Raw genomic sequence first — 20,960 nt, forward strand, 5'->3', positions numbered from 1 at the left:
GCGATCGCATATGGGAAAAGAGCCAACTTGTGGAGCACTCGACTTTAATTGACCAAGTGCAGTCGGTAAGAGATACGATATTGCGCATACGCCCTGCTCGTTGCCACTTGTTAATTAAAATATTTGAAATAATTACATAAGCAAGTCTGCTAATTACCAGACAAACGAGAAATCTACCTAGCCAACCGACGCCAATAGAATGACAAATGTCGACCAATAAGCGCCAATAAGATAATCAATCAACTAGTCTATAGTCTATTATTAGATCTCTAGGTATTTGGTCATTCAAATACACGCTCATAAAGATACCTTGTTCCCTCAGATAAAGTGTGTTATTAAGATACTATTTTCTGAGGCATATCTTTAAAACCCCATAAAGTGAGGCCATTTGAAAAGTTATTGAACACTAGTGGATATTTAAATTGCAATTTTACAAAATATATTTTAAAGCATTACTTACTAACATTAAACTTCTGCATTCAATTTAATTACCTGCTTTGCCCTTGAACAACAATAAAATCCCAGACCTGCCAATCCCGTCACATTCATCTCGCTCCATCAGTCAGGCTGTGCATCTGACTGATAGTCCATCAAGTGGGTGCTCAATAAGTCATTTAATTAGCTAATCAATCAGTCATCCAGCCAGTGACTTTAGCATTGTGTGGATCGGGAGAGATATGTTTGTATCTTTCGAGCTGATCGCAATCAATGGCTCCAATTTGACCGCGGCTGCCGTTGCGCCTTTAATTAATCCAGTTTTTGTGGAGCGTCTTGGCTAAATTAGTTTGACATTTAAGCCCAGGCTGTTTGGCATCAAATGGCCGGTGGGTAGGTGTCTGATTCCGTGTCGGCTGTGAATCCACCGCCGGTCATAAATTCGCTGTTCGCGCTCGTCATAAATTGCCTTTTAGAGCCGAAAGACCAACGGCAAATGTGAAAAGAGCAGTGGCGATGCCTTTGGCATTCAAATGACCAGACTCTCTCACTTGGCCAAAAACCCCAGATACTCGGGGACTGGGGGTTGGTAACTCAACCAGTTGCCACTTGAGGCGGGTGGGCTCCTAATCAGACGTGTTTGATGAACTTGACGCAAAGTTAGCGCTTGGCAGCATAGCCAAATAACAAAACCACAAATATTCCAAATTAAACAGAAACGCTCACACAGAAGATCCCCAAATGAAACCAAAAAACAAAAGAAAAAAAAAAAAATCACTCAAAACTACCTAAAAAGAGAAATGAATAAAACTAAAAGTTGTTCTCATGCTAATTTAATTTTATACACTGGTGTTGGCCATTGTGGTGTCGGCCATTGCTCGCCTTTATTTCATTTTAATTATGTTAATTAAAAACGTGAAAGGAAGGACAGCTGGGGCGAACAACTCAAGACCTAGAATACACTTAAGCTTATCACCTAAAAATCTGCAATAGCAATTAGATGACTTCTTGATATGTGATATCCACTAAAATCAAATCGATTCGAGAACAGGCTGATAACTTTTTTGATTGGGTATAGAAGAACTGTAATCATGTTGGTTTTTAGAAAAGCTCCTTTGTGAAATTATTACCACGTCTAATAATGTTAAACGAAATTGTAGCGTAGTAAAAGGGTTTTTTCTATTAAACAGAAATACCCATATAGGGTACCTGTGTATAAGGAGGAGATAAAAAGATAGCTCCATCCAGAACTGGTAGTTCAAAGCGATATATATTCAGCAGCTGGAACTGGCTAATCAGTATTCGTTCATTTGCCTAGCCATGAAATTGGAGATGAAGTGCCTGAATTTTGAATGGGCCATAATACTCTAATAATCAGCTCGCACCTGGAGCTTAATTCTCCAAAATGGAACCAGTTGGCCCCACCAAACTACCGAAACCACCGAGTCCACCACACTTGGCGGAGTCTGCAGCCAAGCAAACCTACCTCAATGGCCATCTCTTTTGGCCATTGCGAATGCAGCGGATGTATCTCTGAGATACAAGTGCGCTCCGCACGAGAGCGATTCATTCCATTCCGATGCGATGCGATCCGATCCGATCCGCGTATAAAACCAATTTGAGCGGCGGCCTGCGAACCAGTTGAGCGCCGACTTTGCAAACGTTTTCACGTCTCCAGGCCAAAAAACACACCGTAAGCTAACGAGGCCAACACAAATGCATTGGCCAAAAATCCACGGCAAACAAGTAAAGACAATTCCAAACGAAACACTTTTCATTTCGCGCCTGTCTTTGCACAGTTTCTTCTGACTTTGCTGGCTTTGTTTGGCTTTGTTTTGGTCTGCCTTTTTTGCCGACCAAGTCAAGTGTTTGGGCCCAAGTCTTTGGGCCGTTTTATTCGTTCAACGGGCGCTTGAGCGAACGGTTGTTGCTTTGTCTTTTAGCTTTGGCTTTGTATCTTTGCATCCGACGGATACGCGATTCGATTTGAGCTGTGCCGCGACTTTGAGTGTGTGTGCGTGTGAAGAAAGAGCTATATTTATATATATATATATATATTTATATATATAAAATATATTTTGTTGTCGTTTTCTGGCTGGTGAAATAGCCATAGCAATCCACCATCGTAATATCAATAGTTTTTCCAGTGTTCATTACATAAAGTATCAACGCAAAATTTAAATATCTCTGTATATACGCATGCCCAGCGTGAAAATCTTATGCAAATGCGTTTTTAAAAAATAATTAAGCACCAGCCTCGAGATTTGGCAAGAAAGTCGTTGGCAGCGCCTCAGTGACTTGGGATTTCTTGGATTTAATTCGGATTTCGGATACTTGGATACTCGGCCGCAGTGCAACCTCTAAATCAAGGTAGGCCCTCGGCAAAGTGCAGCCTGCAAAACCCTCTTATATAATGCGTGTGTGCTCCAAATTCGAACTTACACAACTTACATAACGATCTGCGGGCCACGCACATAATGATATATCGCTATCGGCGCCATTAGCATAATTCAATGCCTACCAAAACACCAAAATCTGTCACAAATCGGAGCACTTTGCGTAAGCGGCTATTATTACGATGTGTTTGAGTGGATTTTCTCAGTTCGGCTAATGATACCTTAAACTTTGCCATTCAAATAACAATGGTGCGGCGAATAGCCATCACATGTGCCACATGAATATGCAAAGAACAAGTAAACGAGTTGCTCAGCGGGAGAGCAGCTGTCGCATGATCTTTGTTTAATATATCTTTCTAATTTACAGATATTAAACACAAAAGTGCAAGATGCTAATAAGTTATCGCATTCATTTATTTTAATTTTTTGCTGGCACTTATGTTTGCATGTCAAAACAAACTTGGTTAATAAATAAAACAGTAAGGAGACTTAGCTGGATTTATCTTCTAACTTGATAGCAAAAGGGGGGCTATAAAAGTTCTAGGTTTATCCAAACTGGGTAACATACACTAATTGGCATGCTCATCCATAACTTTACTGCTCTTAGGCTAATTGGAACGCTAACCAATATTTTAGTTGATTTTATTAAAGCATTTTGGAAATTTTATAGTTTGGCCTTATAGCCGAAATAAACTTGTTGTTCGATAGCATTAATTAGTGTTTATTTTATGCAAATTTAAGCTTTTATAATTTCCTACCATTTTTTTCAATTAGCAACGTTCTGTTTTGTGTAGCTGGTTTCAGTTTGCATTTATTTTTTGCGTTTGCTGTAGGAATGTATACATTCTTCGGTAAATCGTATAAAAACAATCCGATGGAGTCACTTGCATTTTCCGTTCATAGCCAAGACGAAGCCAAAAGCTGCCATGCAATCGATGACTTGGACAAAAATAACTTGTTGCTGCGATTGTTGTTGGTGCTGCAGGTTAAATGCAACAGCCGCAGCAGCTGAGAGTGGATTGAGATTGGGATTGAGAGTCTCAGCAGCCACCCGCTTATTCTACACTCGGAAAAATGTGTATTTGGTATTTCAAGTAGTCGAAAGCATACCAAGCACATGAATTTTACATTTAAGCTTTGCATTTGCTTACTTTCAACTCTAAATTTTTAAAATAAAATGTGTAATAATATTTGGTAATAAGATGCCACAAGCATTTAGAATAGAAAGCCTCCTTTTTAATTTATGGACAAAATTCCAGAAGAACACGGAATAATGTTTTCAAGTGCAGCAATGAAACGAATTCTTGGAAAATCTCCGCGCTTTTTTTGCCGAGTATCTGTGTTTGCGATGGCGGGTGTTTTTATTTATTTAACTCCTTTTTTCGCAAACATATACATGTGTGTACATCTCTGCGTTCAATTGCACATCAGCTTACAAAGTATCCGTACCCGCGGCCGTAATTTATTTGCATTGTTTAGCTCCGTACCGTTTTCTTGTGTGGCTGCAATGCGACTTAAACTACACAAAAAAAGCGGCGATTTACATAAAATTTATTGCTGCCACATTACAAGTTAGTTAGTTAATGTTGCCCGCTGGCTGAATGGCTAAATGGCTAAATGGCTGAGTGCCGCTGCTGTTTAATTGTGTGAAAAGTGTTTAGTGCAACGTGTGGATTGGATTTGCCCAAGTGCCGGCACATCACGTATACGACACGTGGCGAGCCTTGAACTCGACCAAAAGGGTTTCGCCTCAACCGGTTCGTCTTACATTTGCAATTGAGAAATCAAACCAGAATCGACTAGCCGCCATCGACCAATCGCGACCAAATGCCAAGTGAAGTTGTTTCGAGAATGAATGTGTGTTTTTCGGCAGGCGACAGTGTTATATATAATCGCACAAATAAATTATTTAATTTATGTTAAATAATTCTTTTAAATTATGGCTTCGTTTGCGTCACAGTGCCTTTATGGTTGTCGCGGAAAGATTTTAAAGTGTGCGATCATAAATTTGGTGCTAAAATGTGCAGAGCAATGGAACTTGTTATACAAGAAAATGAAAATAAATTGGGGTATTTGAAAAAGATCAATCTTAAAAACTGGCACGCTCTTAAAGACTTGTATTTCCTAAATTGATGTGCTCCAACTGCAAATACTTCCGATATCATAAATCAAAACAAATTTCTAGACGTGGAGCTATTAAAAAGACTTTTGAGTCATTCGCAAAACAAAACAATTTAACGAATTAGTATACTTGGAAATAGACGGTAGCTAGGAGCAGATTAACTGAATTTTCATAAGTTTTTATGGCAGCAGCTAAGCCTCTTAGCCATTTATGTCCTTGCTTAGTTTTATAAATAATGTGTGACTAATATGAACAAGAATCAATGGCGGGCTTGAAAGTTCCCCGCGCTCACGAACATATTTTGATCTCGATATCTCACCATTTCTTGCAAAAGAGCTAACAAGTCCGACAAGTTTAAGGCTTAAGGTTTAATACAAGATTGCGAAATAACAAAAATGTATAAATAAAAATAAAAATAAAAATGCTGTAGCCTTTGCGAATAGTTGGTTTCCGCGGCAGCATCAATGTCTAATGATTTTGATGGCTTTCGTGGTCTTGTATCTTTGTATCTGTGGGATGCAGGCCTAATCCGCACTTTAAAGACAGCCACAGGGCGAGTTCGCACTACAAATTGGATGAGTTGCGATCTTTGGCTTGTCGAGGGCTGTCAGATCTATGAAGTGAGGAAGGGCACCTTCAATGAGATGTTACCGTGTCGAATCTAAAAATATCAGCTTAAAGTCAGCGCTGGGTGTCTGCTGAGTATCTGCCCAGATAACCGAAATATTTCATCGGCATCATCAGCCGGTGATGGCGGTTATGCCCTTGTAACGATTGTTATTTCTGGCGAAGCACAAAAGCTGATATGTTAATGACGGATGGACATCGTCTTGGGATCGAAAAACCTATCTTGCTGGTCAAGCGGAGGTACATCTGTATGTGCAATCGGTAGCCGATCGATCTTTTCTTCTCTGGCAGCTGCTGATGGCATTTAAATCACTGAATTGGCATTGTGTGATAGATCAAAACCCAGTTTAATGGAATTTTAATTAACTATTAGTTTTGTGCGACCTTTTAAGGCCGCTTTCCAGCCGCCCACCTCTACTTCCTGAACGCAAACTTCGTAGGCTAAACAATGGGATTAATTTAAAAAATTCACTCGTTGATCGCCGCGGCGGTGGAAGGTTTTTCAGCTAATACCATAACTCAATGTTCTTAGCCAGCTACTGTTTGTGAGATAAAAACCTGAACCATTCATTATGAATGTTTCCCATTTAATTGGTATTTTTTTACACGTATCCAATGTCGAATGAAATATGGTTGGTTACCTAAACAAGAAATTAAGATGCAGTTAATGCAATTAATTGGCTTATATTTTCCCACTGCCAAACGAGTTGTCACTTGACTTTCTTTAAACTTGAGCATTGAATTTAGTTTCCTCTCCAGGCCAAGCGGTATTTCCAATTTAATGGATCTATAAATTCATTATTTATCGTTTGCGTCGAACTGTTTCCTTAAACTAATAAAAATAAACCATCAAAATATGGCCATAAGCTGTCAGGCTTTTTATTGCCTAACTTAATTATTAGGTCGGACAGATATCAATGGGATTCAAATGTTATGTGTTTTCGTCAGGAAAATAATCCCTTCATGAATGGTGCCACTTGTTCAGCATTGAGATGTGTTTAAGTTCAATTTATACAATTATCCAAAATTATATTACCTTTGGTGATTGAAATGAGTTTATATTTATAAAAGTACATCACGTGATTTACTATAGCTGCTTTTATATAATTTTAAACATAAATGTCTTGGTGCTTACAAACTTTATCACTTTGATAATATCTATAATCTGACTCAATCGTATTTTAATTTTATATTTAAAGCCCCAAAGGCTTTCCTCAATTTTTTTAATTTTAAATGCTGTTTTCGTTTTGTGCAAATGTAAATATGCATTTGAATATATAATTATAGATTTCTGCTTTGATTTTCCTAGGTAATTTCCCTATCATCCTTTTCAAACACGTTAGGGAGACGTCTAAGTCTGTTTTTAGCAATTTATGTTAAATTTGTGAGCTTTGGTGTAGCTGTATAGTTTTAAGTTTGCTTTGATTGCTTCGTTTTAGTGCAAGTCCGCGTTTAAGCCGGTTTTACTGAGCCGAGCGATCAACTTGTCAGCTCTTTTTGGTTTTATTTTTTCTCGTTGACTTGCTGCTGGATGTGTGAGTATGTTTTGAGTTTTTAGCAATATTGATTTTTCGCATTAAGCGCATTTCTGCGTACCGAATTTTTCAAGGCCAATAATCGTCGTTGCCCGCACGGCGAGGGGGCGGAAGTGGGCGGGGATTCCAGGAGGGGTTTGCTGGTCAAGCGGGTTTTTCATTTGGACCGCGGCTCAATTAAACGGCATCCATTTATCGTTGTCATTTGTTCGCGGTGTTTCGCCGTGCTTTTCCGAATTCGAAATGTGTGCAAAAGCCCAAGTTTGAAGTGTCAACGCTGTCGGCCTAATCAATTTGGCTAACCGCTACTTGGGAGTCGGATGAGATGATTAGGCCATGTTTGCCGCCCGGTTATGCAAGTGCTGGCCATCTATCCGAGATCAGAGATCCGATCTCCGAGACTGGAAGATGCGAGATCCGATCCCAGCCGATCAGTTCCGGCGGGGCGTGGTGGTGGCAATAAGCCATCTCAGGTGTCGTCATCGCCGGGTTTCAACATATTTTTGCCGCTTTTTATTTTTCCAGCCATTGTTGCCGCTGCTGAGCGGCAGTTCCGCCAATTAGCGACGCTTCCGCTGCTGCACACACACACATACACACACACAGATGTGCACAAGTACGTGAAATAATTTCCCCGCTTTTCCATTTTACTTTTCTTGCCTATTCACCTCACATTGTTGCACATGCTGGAGCAGAAAAAATTGCCTCCTATCGGCCTTGTTAACTTTTTGTTTATTGTTTAATCATCGATAAATATATTTATCTTGCCAGTATGCAATGCCTCATTCAATATGATCCAAACAAATTAAAATGAAATGATATCTAACTTACTTTTTCGAATATCAAGTAGCAGGAGTAAAGTCTACATGAACATAAGTGAACTCAAGGGCACCACTTTCTTTGCCTTCACGCCGTTGCTTCATGAAGAAACAATTTAATTTGATAAATTTGCATAAATTTACAGAGCCAAAATGCCATAAAACATTGCGCCCTCGGTTACGCGTCAGAAATTAACAAATTAGTGCGATGTTTCGCAAGGCAACGCCAACAAACTTCCGAATTAGCCACAAACCCAATCAACGAGAGTCCACCGAAACCCAAAAACCAAAAAATAAAAAAAACGACCACAAAAGCCCGAGCACAAAATGTAAAATGGCACTTTCAAAATGTGTTTTCAAAATGAATGCCACACATGCTCGTGGCATGCAGATGGCCCCCAGTTTTGTACTTGCCAGTTGCATCCGAGGAATCCGCTGGCCAGCAGAATGCGGCCAATGCGGAGTCAACCAGCCACCGCCAATTGGTATTGATGGACCAGCCAGATGGGCTCTCTCGAGCTTAGACTCTAGCAACCATGGTCTATGGTCTATGGTTTATAGTATTGAGGCACCAAGGCAGCAGTCGCTTCTCACGCTCGTCAGAAAATGTCAAAAGTGAGGATGCCATGAATATGGGGGGAATACCCGAGTGAGGGATCTTCTTCTTTTGGGCCAGTCATCAACGAAGTCCAAATGCCCATGACAATGTTTCGAGTCACCGAGGCTTTCATCCTTTCAAAGCAGGCAATTGTGCTACTCTACCTTCTCTAAATGGGCAAGAGTCTGGATTTATATCTAAATAAACATCCTTAAAATTGGCCAGAGTCTGGTTTTATATCTAAATAAAAATACCTTAAATTGGCAAGAGTCTGGATTTATATCTAAATAAAAATCCTTTAAATTGGCAAGAGTCTGGTTTCATATCTAAATAAACATCCTTAAAATTGCCAAGAGTCTGGTTTTATATCTAAATAAATATCCTTTAAATTGACAAGAGTCTAGTTTTATATCTAAATAAACATCCTTAAAATTGGCAAGAGTCAATAGTAAAGAGTAAATAAATATTAAATAGTAATAGCAAAGAGTAAATAATCCTTAAAGTTGGTTGTTTTATATAGGTATATATTTATATAAGCATCCGTTTATTTATGCCGTATTCACTTTAAAAGTTTACGATAAACTTACCCTTTAAAACTAAACAATGAAACAAATGTAAGAGCGCTGGTATCCAACTATCAATTACCCCAAACTGCAAATATGCCTGAAATCCGTTAAAATTAATTACTTTGCGGCCCAAAGCCTCTTAAGGATTTGTAGGCGTCATATGGAGCTGCTTGAGTGTTTTCCCATTAGCCCAGAGCTTCGAAAACTCTCCAACCGTTTTACGTCAAGAGAGAGAGAGAGAGGAGGGTCAAGGGGATTTGGGGGGATTTTGACCAATTGTCACAGGCGCCAGCGCCAAGACGGCGAGAGACGGGCTGCCCAAATGGACAGCTGGATGACTGCTGTGTCATCTCGGAGGCGCCTCTTTGTTCAGAGACGCTCATCCAGGGCCGCCCGGGAGACCCCTTCTGGCCAACAGCCCAACCACGCGATCCATGAAATTTTTACCAGTTTTGCGTGAAGATGGTTTTTTGCCATCGCCTGGTGGCTGGCACTGATGACCTTTTACGTCGCCTTAAGACTGCCTTCACTTCGTCACGGAGCTGAGAGACTAGAGAGATGGCAAAAATGTTGCGAATCATTCATTTTTGATGCAGGCGTGATCCCAACTCCTGGCGCTGAAAATTAGTTGCGCGGGAGGTTGAGATAAAGACGATTTACGATTATTTCGTCTGGCTGGGATCTTTCGTGGCCTTTTTAGCCATCGACAGCGACTACGCATCCGGCGGCCATAAATTGCGATAAAATGTCAAGGATTTCCGCGGGGTCCAAGTGAAAGAGTTGGCTTAACCAAGGGAATCGCCAATCCGAAAGGGTTGACAATTTAATTGAGCCCACAAGGTCGAACATGGCCTTTTTTCACTCGCAGCTGAAAAGTACAATCAGCCATACAAATTTCAAGATAAATCACTCACTTCGCTGGAAAAAGCAGTAAACAAGTTTTTGCATAAGTAGATTCTTTTTGTCGATTGAAACTGCCATTGGCTGATTGCCTTTTAATGGCGATTTAAATCGTTTCTACTCATTTGATGTTAATTTGGCAACGTTCGAGTATGATTGATGTGGAATTTGTCCATTATGAGAAGAATTTGCTTTCAGTTTCGTTGAAGGCATAGAAAAGAATTTTGAATGGCAGCGAAGTGGGTCAGCGATTGTCGATACATATATCCTGTTGGCCCAAACAAGGTGCGGATTACTCATTTTTTGAGATTTCGAGTGGTTTCCACTGGTGTCAGCTGCATTTTGAAGAAAATCCATTAGCAGAGATGATTGCTGGGGAACATCCGGCTGACGATGATGATGAGTCAGGCCAAAGTCTTGGCCGCGTGGGTTTGGCATGTAAATTGCGTCTAAGCCCCGTCTGGTTGGTTTGGTAATACTAATAGGCCGACAGCCCACTTCAACCTGCGGATGAAGGAAGCAAAAGATGTGGCCAAGTTTGGCATTTGCTTACAGAATTTCATAACTAGCGCGTGACTCGAAACTACTTTATATTCTTCTTTAAGAGATACAGAAAACAAGTTATTCATTTAAGGCATTAACAAAGTAGCAATGTTGCGATGCTTGCAGTAGTCACAAAATTGCTATAATTATTCAAATGGATAATTGCTATTGCTATCTGAAAATTGCTACCTTCCAAGAATATATTGGTTGATTATTAACCCCCTATTAATACCCTAATTCAACACATTGTAGCGCACTTCCATTCCGACTGATTTTGTTTTCTTTTCAAGCCAGCTCACCGTTTTAGCCATGTGCCGGCCATAAACCGAAGACACGCTTCCTAATTGAAAACAGAGCCAGCTAAATGGACGCGTAGCAAGAGGCCAGAAGAGCGAGCGAGAGGGCGAGTGAGTGCGACAGAGAGAGAGAGAGAGAGAGAGACGATCGTGATTTGGATTTTCAGCGTGATATCAAAACGGAGCGGTCAGGAAAAAAAGCAAAATTCACGCCAAAATGTCCAACGCCACAAAAATGGTTTACAGTTATAGAATTTTATGGCTTTCCGGCGTTTTACTAGGTGAGTAGTGGCCTCAATAAAGACTTCAATTTCCAGTCAAGTGGAGACGGAGACACAAATTAAATGCTAAGTGCGTCGATTAAGCCACTCGCTTAACGCTAACCGTCTGTCATCGGTCAGTGTGCTGTGTGTTTGGGCCATGCGTGAGCCAAATAACTTAAGAAATTGGCCATGGTCACTGTGGGCGAAGCAGCAGGAAGACCGGCGAAAGAGGCAACACACCTGGCTACCAGGCTGGCCAAATTAGTGGAATTGAATTTACTTTTTGGCCAATAAAGGAGCTTCCTTTGCAGCAAACGTTTCCTATGTTAACTAAAATCGATGCACTTTCCCACTTGCAGGTCCCATCCTGCTGGCCGCCATTGCTGTCGAGGGCCAAGAGCCTGCCAGTCCAGTATTTCAAAATCACAAGACGAAGGAATGGACGAATTTAGATAACATAACGTTCTCGTTCGATTGCAAGAGGCGTTCGGTGGGCTTCTATGCCGACATGGAGTACAATTGCCAGGTGAGAAAATGGGGGCATTCCCGCCCTCTCGAGAAGAAAGAAGCAATGGAGCTTAATCCGAGCTTTGAACGAGTTTTCCTACAGCCCGAAAGTATACTATATATAATATATATGCTCCATTCAACAGATCTTTCACATGTGCGACGAGGAGGGCAATCGAATTCCCCATCTGTGCGCCAATGAGACGAGCTTTAACCAGGAGTACAGAATCTGTGACTGGGACTACAACTTTAACTGCACAGAGTCGCCCGTGAGTTCTATGATACCCCCTACTTGTGATAACACGTACTTATGAGCTATACCATACCCTAGAAATGGTTCTACCTGAACGAACTGACCTACGCCACAGATCCGCCAGATGAAGACGACGAGGATTACTGAACGATTGCACTTAATTAAATATTTATTGTGTCTCCAAAAGCAAACAAACTAATTAAATTAAACGCCGTATGCAAAACGCTGAGTAATTGTAACTGAAAAGAAGAAAAAAGTGTGAGAATCAGTAAAATTCCATCCAAATGAGATGATATAATTTAAGCGCCTGTTGACGATTTTGTTGAGTTTCGTTTTGTACTTTTGTATTGTAGTCTAATTAATTGAGTCGTGCGAGAGGAGTCGTGTTGTGTATATAATGTATATAGAGATGGTCCCCACTTCCATTTCCATTTCCATTGAAATTTCCAATCCATTCTATAAGTATAACTTTCCATTCGTTACACCCGGAACAACCTCGGATGGGTCCGCCACATTATTATATAATTTACAAATAATCTTCGTATTTGTAAGCAATCTTAAACCGAAATAATAAAAACAAATCAAATTGCTACGCTAATGCTTGCCCAATTAATTGACTTAACAAAATGTTTGCACCATTTTCGCTAATTTCATAACGTTTAACGTTGTTGTTGCACACGTCACGGGAATCCACAGCTACATAATCTATCTCCATGTCTATGGGTAAACAACCCCCCAGAATATTCGTTGCTGGTACCGAACGTAACCCGGATGAGTCAAGTTCAATGACGAAGGTGCCGGCCAGAAAAAAGAATAATTTAATTGCGAAAATTGGCATCTGTCAGCGGGGCGTGAAATTGTCGGCTCTCCCATAAAATTTTTATAAATTGAACTGGTCCGATTTCAGAATAGTCAGTTTGGAAACGATTCTCTATCAAAATGTCACACTACACGAGCTATTTTTCTCTGCTGCTCATCGCAGTCCTGCTGGCAGTAAGTCCTACACCGAGTGATTTATAATTCTATGTTATTTAATTCATTTAAATTGTAGCTTGGATCTGCCCAATACTACACACAATATAACCCCTACTACACGCCGAGTCCCACGTTCTCCAGCCTGAACAACTATTACTATCAGACGACGCCGTATCCTTACTACTACAGCACGTATACGACACCGAGTTCCTATACCAGTACGCAGATTAGGATCTGGCCCTATGTCATCGGCCAATATCTGTTTCCCACGTACTACAACACCAACTACTATAATCCATATGCCACGTTGAGCAATTCCAATTGGCTAAGTTACTATGCGAATGTTTATGGAACGAGTGTGGGCAAGAAGTAGTCCTTAACTATGGCTAAGTGTTTTTCGTTTGTTAGATGTTCAGACAATGCAAATAAAATATTTATTTTGTTTTAAAGTAGGCGCTTTCAAAAAAACGTACGCTCATGGGCAAAACAAACCATTAGTTAGTTGTAATTATTGCATTAAAAACAAAATGGTCTGGTTCTAAATTACATTCATTAGCACTAGTTGTGGAAAAATTTAACTATACTCTACAAACAATTGCAAGGCTATGTAGAAAACAGCTTGAAAATTTTCCGATCTTAGTCAGATGTTATTATATTTTTCGATCCATAAAAATGTCTCGTAACTTACAAGGCAATTGGTCTATTAAGATGGCCCAATGGTGAGAAGTCTCTCTCTCAGAATGGAAAATCAAAGATAAGCCCTATAAAAGGGAAATCTGAAACGTAATTGGGCCGCTTAAGATAGCTAATTGCTTTGGGAGAATGAAAGGCCTGAATGTCTGGGAAATATGAGTCCCTTGTTAAAATGCAAACCAGAAAAATATTGATAAGCCAGAATGTGGAGCGGTCCAAAACGCGAAAGGTGTGACAACCGTTAGGATCACCATGCTGAATGGAACTTTTTGGTATAGTATTTCGGGGAGGTCTTTATATGAAGGGGGTCTCGTTGCCACTGTCATAGAGCAACCCGACGAGCCGGTAAACCCGAACCCGGAGCTCAACCTCCGACTGAACCTGAACCTGAACTCATGTACCTAACGGTTTTCGCAGACAATCGCTAGTTCCAGTTGCCTACCATTATGTAATGATTTGGACAAACCCCTGGTTTATACTGCACCACCACCCAGAGCAATGAACCTGCATTGTTTATGTAAGCGATATGTGGCAACTTCACTTGATGTAATGCTAATAAAGGGTAAGATCGTTAAATGACAGCCTGTTTATAAGATCTGGACTTTATGCATTTCTGGAGAATGTTCTGGTTAACTGTAACTTCCTCACAGAACTGTGACACTTATGGGCCACAAATCAAAACATTTCGATGCGGTTTGAAAGGGTTCTTCAAATAGAACTTAAGCCCAAAGTATCCGCATTATCATGCAAATCGCTTGAGACAGATGATCTTCAGAGAATGTGAATGGGTTAGGTGCGTAAAAGAAAGAGAGCCACCGGGTCGAACAGAAAGAGAGGGAGAAACTGCGTAGTGGGGAAATGGGTCAATACAATCGAAACACGAAACGCGGCCCAAAGCGGCGGATGGCTTGTAAAAGGTAGCCGGCAAAAATGTTTGGCATCAGCTTACCACCATGCAGACGAAACACGAAACGAGAAAGCCGCAAAACCCATTAATCTCCCAAAGCCTCGAAGTGCTCTTTTGTGGAAATTGTGGAATTATATTGTATTCCCAATTAGTTAATTTGAAGTAATGCAATTCACTTTTTGATGGGTTAAATGCAGCAGAACGCCATTGGTGTTGATGAACGCATTTTCCCTCATTAGCTGAATGGCTTTTTGGCCAACATTGCACTCCGAAATCGTCTGACATGTTAGTTGTTCGCTGAATTGTAAGGAAAAACAGACTATTAAATAAAGTGGAATGCTTCTTAAAATTCCTTTCCAACATTCCTATAAATTCCTATACCAATAAAAACAAGTACCATATGTAAGAGGGCACTGGGTGCAAGTACTACCAATTCAGTGACGTCAGTTGTGCGTAGTGTCACGTTCACAAACCGTTTTCATGCTCTGAGCCATTGCACGACAATTCGTAATAGAGGCAGTTTATGCAGGAAGAAAAGAGATGAGATACATGCAGATAGAGCCAAGATGGAGACATTGACTTTGCAGTTTTTGGTGGCTGCTGCCGCCGTTTAGGGGAAATTGTGAAGAAAGTGTTGAAAACGAAATTGTAACTGGGAGAGCGTGTGTCTCTGGCTTTGCGAGAGTGCCAACAAGTTGTCGGTAGCCAAGCAGACAGCGCGAAGAAGCGCCGACTTGGCCAAGACTGGTCCGCATCCACCAAAAGTCCGAGCAGCGGCGTTGGCCGCGGCAGAGACGGTGGATCTTACCTGGTGGCCGAGGCCAACTCAGATTGCCAGTCAACGGGCACATCTCAAGCGTTGCAGTCGCTTTCCATGCGAACTCGATTCCAAGCTATCTCCACTCCTTGGCCAATTCAGCTGAAGTATCGTGTATATTTATTTTTCGGCCAACATCTGCGTGTCTGCCATAGATTCGCGTGAAAGTGGTCCAAATCAATCACCTAAAACTCAGGATACAGCTGCAGCTGGTGCCGCAATTATCGTACACTAATCAAATAGTCACAGCCTTCATTATGGTAAGTACAAAATTAAGACCAGCGGTCAAGTTCAATTAGCACACCGGAAAAATCTAACATATACACAGAATGGATAAGGCCTCACTTTGGGCGCCAACTTCATTGTATTTAGTCAAAATATCGTAATTGTATATTTAATGTATGTTTTCTAAATAATGTTTATACCATAGGCGCCACGATTTTTGGCGTTGAACTCAAGGTTCATATAATACATCTGTTTTTGCGGTGCATTGTTCATTGGAATTCTGAGCATACATCAACTGTCCCAAATCGCTTTTCCACAACCTCTGTGAAAAGAAAAGCAACCATAGCACACAAATCACAAAAGTTTTAAGATGTTGGCCAAAAAGCCAGTGTGACAAATGCTAACAATTCTTGGCACAAAAATCAGTTGTTTGTTTGGCTAGTTTCAGGCCAAGACTTTCTTTTGAGGCGTGTTTTCATTGAGGCCAGTTTTCAATTGTTGGTAAAACCCCCGAGCTGTTATTAACTTGGCTGCTAAACTTAATGCCACACATTCACATTTCCGCCACATGGTCGTGTCGCGAACTCCGACATTATATTGACATTAGATAATGGTCGAATGCTTAAATTGGCTGCCCCAACCACGTGCCATTTAATTGCATCATGGGTTGTTTTACAAACAACTTTACTAGCTCATAGTTTTTATTATGACAAGCCCAGCAACAAACAAAGAAAGCCTTACCTCAAATGCGTAATTAGCCAAGAGATAAGTTTAGGATTTTATGGTTTTATGTTTACGATATGTAATAAAATCATAAAATGCGTGCTACACCCACGTGAAACGAAAGTTCCGGGAATTTATTGCTGCTCTAATTACAATTATAATCAATAAATGTTTAGTTAGGAAGCCTGGCTGTATTAACAAAATGCCTGTGTATAATAAGGTTTATAACATTTAGATATAATTCCCTTAATTTCGCTGTTTTCATTACCAATGTTAAATAGGCCGTGCGCCAGACAGAAACGATTTCAAAATGTTGACTACTTATTCGACTAATGTGATAAATGCATAATTAGGGGAAATTTCACGGGATTAGTGTGTGAAAACATTTCCTTAGGTCTGTCCGAACATTTATGCCAATTCCCATCAACCGGATTAAGTCTACCGAATCATAAGTTGGTAACAATTTTGTGGTTGCTCGCATCAATTCCTCGAAATTCCAGGCGAAATCTTGCTCGTCAGCAAGTGCAAATATTTTCGGTTTAAATTTACATATAAGCCCGATGAAGTCGATGAGATTTCACCCATAATGTACGAGAAGGTGGCCTGAAAGTGAGTGTGTCAGATGTGATAACGCTTAGGTCTGATGATGAAACAACTCAGAAGATGTTAATTAACAGGTTGGGATCGTGTTTAAAACAAATACGCAGTGAAACTAAGCCGACAAACCGAGCTCAGTCTGTCAATCCGAACTGGAAAATTATGTAAATCAATGTACACAGATAAATTGATAGTTAACAATGCATTTTCTCGGCTGTTGCATCACCGGAGAAAGACTTTCTTCTTTGTTTTCCCGCATCTTTAGACCTACACGATATTCAAATCAATTTTCTCGCTCAGTTATATTTAAATCAAGGCCATGCCAAAATAGATTTCCTTTTACATTTGGAGTCAAATCCAATTGGGCACACAGGCATTTGGCCTACTAATAAAAAAGCGAATCATTCAAAACAATAAGGCCTCACAAAAGGCCACCAATCACATTTTATCACAAAAATCCAAGGGAATGCAAAACGTGTCGCAAATTCTTGGCATCTGTATTTTGCCACGCAAATTCTTTTGGGCCAGTTAATTAAAACATCGCCAACGTTTTGAGAAATATTCTTTTGGGAAATGAAGCCGACCGTTAGCTCCACATAATTTGTTTACCTTTTGTTGGGGTTATTGTTTTGGAAATAACATAGTTCCATTCCCGTGGGCTCTTAGTGATTAGGTATAACAATTATATTTCTCTTTTCTAAGAGTTCTGCTGGTGAATTGAAAATGGAAAGCTTGTGAGCAATGACTTTCCGTTTTTTGGTGTTCGTAGATTAAATATTATTAAGTAGAAGTGAAGGTTGCGTACCTTGTTTTTTAAGAGATTCGGTGGGAATATTAAATACTCAATGAGTCATAGCTTTTGTGTGTTGCTTTAAAGTTATAAAAGATGAATTGTGAACAACTTTTAAACAATTGAATAAATCGCATTAAACTCTCATAAAGAATTATACAAAAAGATTATTCGTTAAACGTATAACAAAATAACCAGCTTAAATTTCACTGTGTCCGGCTGCCTTGTTGGTAAATAAATCACTACTTTATACAACGTGACATATTTTTTGCAACCTTTTAAATTTACATATAAATTGCTATCGGCGGCAGTCTTCAAAATATGTTTAGCGCTAAAAAATGTTGGATTACACAATAGTCGTCTGGTTGAGCTTTAAATGGGAAATGCTTTCGCACGAAGGTGAGGCCATAAAACATTTTATAACCTAAGGCGTTGAAATGGTTCAAAGTGGATTCTAAAGTGCGTTTCACGACACGGCAAGGTGCCAACAGGTTCGTTTCCTAAGTCTTTTGTTTACGCAACATCCGCACCTTGCAATGATGAAATGCCCTTTTTACTCGGACAATGAGAGACAAACACTGGCACACACTGATATAATTTCTCTGCTGCTTCCACTTTCAGTTTCTCACAAAGAGTTCAAGTGCGCGGCACTCGTTGCTGCTGCTTCTGTTGGCCTTTTGCTGCCTGAGCAGTGCCTTTGCTGCCAAGATAACGAAGAAGGTCGAAAAAACATCGGAAAAGCCCGAGCTGGAGCCAGCAGCATCTCCAATCGAGCAGGAAAACGATGAAGATGCTGGTGAGGATGACGACGACGACGACGACGATGACGACGAGGAGGACGCGGAGGAACCTGCGGTGAATGCGGCTGACAAAGAAGCTGCAGCAGCGGCATCGAGTAACAAGAACCCCAATGCAGTGCAGGCAGCCACGGATCCCACAGATCTCAGTGTCTGGGGCATGGTTCGCACTCTGTGGGGCTGGCTGCGCAGCGATCTGGGTGAAAGCCTATTCGGCGATGACGATACCGACGACGGGAAGCCCTCGTCCGGCAGCTCAGCAGTGGGTGAGTCCCCTCAAAGAAAGAAAAACAAAAGATTAAAAAGGCAAATACCAGACAAAACGCAGTTTAAACGGCGTACACCGAAAGAAAGAGACCAAGCTTATACCACTTACTTTTAAAGTCAATTCAGTAATTCAGAGACAAAGTCTCAGATATTTTCTAAAAGAGGTCATACAATCGTATTAAACACTAACTAGGAAAGTGCTTGTGTTTAATGACACATATTACATAATTTTTGGGGTTGCTTCATACATCTATCAGTTAGATATGTGTATAATTACAAAGCGGTCATACAATTTAACGATTGGTATGATATAATTGAAATTTCAATTTCACATGTTACTTTATTCGATGTGAGCCAGACTAAGACCGTTTTTCTCTTTGTGGACACAGCAATTAGAGCGCTCATTTAATATCAGCTCAGTGCGTGTCTCATTTAGGCTGATTGCATCTGCCCCCCAGATGATTAGCGGCTTTTCAAATCAAAGCCGATTTCCCAGAGCCCTGCCTCTTGACACTTTCGTTTTCAATGAAACCTGTAGCCGCTAAGCAAACAGCAAAAGCCGCTAAAAGGTGTTAGCACCAAAGAGTTGAGAAAAAATCATCACGGACTTCGAGTTGTGATATACGTCTATATATGTATATGTAATTTCGCTTTCCGCATCTTTTCTAGAGCCGCTCAAATTATTTATTAAATAAGACGGCTCATCTTTAAGCGGTGAGAAAATATTTTTGCTGGCCTTTTTTTCGTTGTTTGCGAATTGCTTTTTATTGGACTTTCGCATGGCGTTCAGCTCTGTTTATTGATGAAATTATAGCAGTTGAGGTAGATAAACTCAGCGGAATTTCTTTTGGGCAGCGGCGCCACAGCCACTTTAGGAATTAATGGATATTTTTATGAACTTCACCTGTATGCTTTCTCAGCCTTTGGGATTAATTAAGCTATACTTTTAATATTACGTAAAGATAAACTTTCAGAAATAACATTTTCTTAAAAGTATTAGACTTATTTTTTAAACAATTTATTTATTTTGCAATTCATTTTGTATGTTTCAGAGGGGCGTACCTTCGGCAAGATCCGTCGACTTCAAATGGCCTTGATACCCATTATCTTCAAGTTTGGAGTTCTTTCGGCGATGGTTGCCTTTCTGGTCGCCATTGGCATGAAATCGCTGTTCCTGCTCAAGGTTCTAGTGGCGATGAATGCCATTGCCATTCTGGGAAAGTTCCTTACCCTGAAGTCCAGTCTCTTTGGACAGTATGAGAACACGGCGCCGTCCTTCAACTACCCGGGCTGGAATCCCCATGCCAAGGAGTCGTGGGGCTCCACTGGATTGAGTGGCCATGGCGTTGGCCAGCCCCCCAGCAAGGAGATTCACCTGCACATCCATGGAAATGCCCAGACTCAGGCTCAACTCGCTGGCCAGGGCTACCAGTATGAGTCGCAGTCGGGTGGATGGGCCAGTCGATCGGATCCCTATGGAGCCTATGCACCCACGGGTCAGTTCACGGATAGCCAGCCCGTGGGAGCAGTGGCCGGAGAGGTGCCCAACAATACGGATCCCATGTCGCTGCTGCCCACGAAGTACCGGGCGAGACACCTCATCCGCTGAGCAAGAGCTCTTCCACTTGATGGGAGTTCCACATGGAAGTCAACGACCACCGCGTTTAATTAGCTAGCACACATTTAGTCAGCGACTTTACGAGGACGCAGCTTTACGTACACCTAAAACTATAGTTACGAGCCTAGTGTTTAATTAAATTATTTGCCCTAAACCCTAACTAGCCCTAAAGCCCCAAAATCAATGATAATTTGTAATAAATAGTCGTAATGAAAGAGATGTATGCCACCGTTTGTTTGAGCTGGCCGAAACTATTACCACTAAAAACCCAGTAGATCGTGATTGATGGGTCTGCGAAGAAAGTCGATTGGTTCGGTTTCAGTAGTTTCTGGCTGAGCTTTCGGGGGTCTGTGATTAATTGGCCTTTTGACGGGTACGTCTGCCACCGCCGAGATTTCTTTGGCCACATTTTGGGGCGTGTGCCGCGTCTAATCATCGGCTTTATCGCGAACATTGAAATGGAAGTCCAAGTCATGTCTTGACATTGCGGATTTCGTCGACGGTGTTTTGTTGATTTATTTCTCGGTAGCCTGAAGGCTGGAAAACGATTACCAAAGCTGAAGCCAGACATATCAAATTATGCTCAATTATTATAGAGCGGATAAGCCGATTTGCCTATTAGTAACTAAACATTTTTGAGCATTCATTTCATTTTCTACAAATATATGAACAAAGTGAAAGATTGACTGACT

General features: G+C 40.8%; 3 protein-coding genes across 6 annotated transcripts; all 3 read left to right on the forward strand.

The window, feature by feature from the left end:
- Positions 1–2,044: 2,044 nt before the first annotated feature.
- On the forward strand, positions 2,045–12,167 carry LOC6546039. Of its 4 annotated transcripts, none has more exons than XM_026976840.1 (5): positions 2,045–2,128; positions 10,831–11,117; positions 11,459–11,625; positions 11,753–11,875; positions 11,938–12,167. In XM_026976840.1, the coding sequence occupies exons 2-5, from the start codon at positions 11,054–11,056 to the stop codon at positions 12,004–12,006; spliced, it is 423 nt and encodes a 140-aa protein (XP_026832641.1). In that variant the 5' UTR covers positions 2,045–2,128; positions 10,831–11,053; the 3' UTR covers positions 12,007–12,167. The 4 variants fall into 4 exon arrangements, with proteins under 4 accessions (XP_026832641.1, XP_026832643.1, XP_026832642.1 ...); XM_026976842.1 differs by having other exon boundaries at positions 2,047–2,128; positions 10,835–11,117; XM_026976841.1 differs by lacking the exon at positions 2,045–2,128 and adding an exon at positions 2,643–2,805.
- Positions 12,168–12,238: 71 nt separating this feature from the next.
- On the forward strand, positions 12,239–14,549 carry LOC6546040. Its single transcript, XM_001971692.3, has 2 exons — positions 12,239–12,852; positions 12,911–14,549. Exons 1-2 carry the CDS (start codon positions 12,799–12,801, stop codon positions 13,205–13,207), a joined length of 351 nt encoding a protein of 116 aa, XP_001971728.1. The 5' UTR covers positions 12,239–12,798; the 3' UTR covers positions 13,208–14,549.
- A 125-nt stretch (positions 14,550–14,674) lies between these two features.
- On the forward strand, positions 14,675–20,487 carry LOC6546041. Its single transcript, XM_001971693.3, has 3 exons — positions 14,675–15,511; positions 18,208–18,649; positions 19,703–20,487. Exons 1-3 carry the CDS (start codon positions 15,509–15,511, stop codon positions 20,257–20,259), a joined length of 1,002 nt encoding a protein of 333 aa, XP_001971729.1. The 5' UTR covers positions 14,675–15,508; the 3' UTR covers positions 20,260–20,487.
- The last annotated feature ends 473 nt before the right edge of the window (positions 20,488–20,960 follow it).

Source organism: Drosophila erecta, unplaced genomic scaffold, assembly GCF_003286155.1.
Source record: "Drosophila erecta strain 14021-0224.00,06,07 unplaced genomic scaffold, DereRS2 tig00000021-arrow-pilon, whole genome shotgun sequence".
Lineage (NCBI taxonomy): Eukaryota > Metazoa > Arthropoda > Insecta > Diptera > Drosophilidae > Drosophila > Drosophila erecta.

Coding starts and splice junctions, on each gene's coding strand:
- LOC6546040 (XM_001971692.3), top strand. CDS start 12,799: ATGTCACACTACACGAGCTATTTTTCTCTGCTGCTCATCGCAGTCCTG. Junction 12,853..12,910: donor TCATCGCAGTCCTGCTGGCA/GTAAGTCCTACA, acceptor TTTAAATTGTAG/CTTGGATCTGCCCAATACTA.
- LOC6546039 (XM_026976840.1), top strand. CDS start 11,054: ATGTCCAACGCCACAAAAATGGTTTACAGTTATAGAATTTTATGGCTT. Junction 11,118..11,458: donor GCTTTCCGGCGTTTTACTAG/GTGAGTAGTGGC, acceptor TCCCACTTGCAG/GTCCCATCCTGCTGGCCGCC. Junction 11,626..11,752: donor ACATGGAGTACAATTGCCAG/GTGAGAAAATGG, acceptor TCCATTCAACAG/ATCTTTCACATGTGCGACGA.
- LOC6546041 (XM_001971693.3), top strand. Junction 18,650..19,702: donor GTCCGGCAGCTCAGCAGTGG/GTGAGTCCCCTC, acceptor TGTATGTTTCAG/AGGGGCGTACCTTCGGCAAG.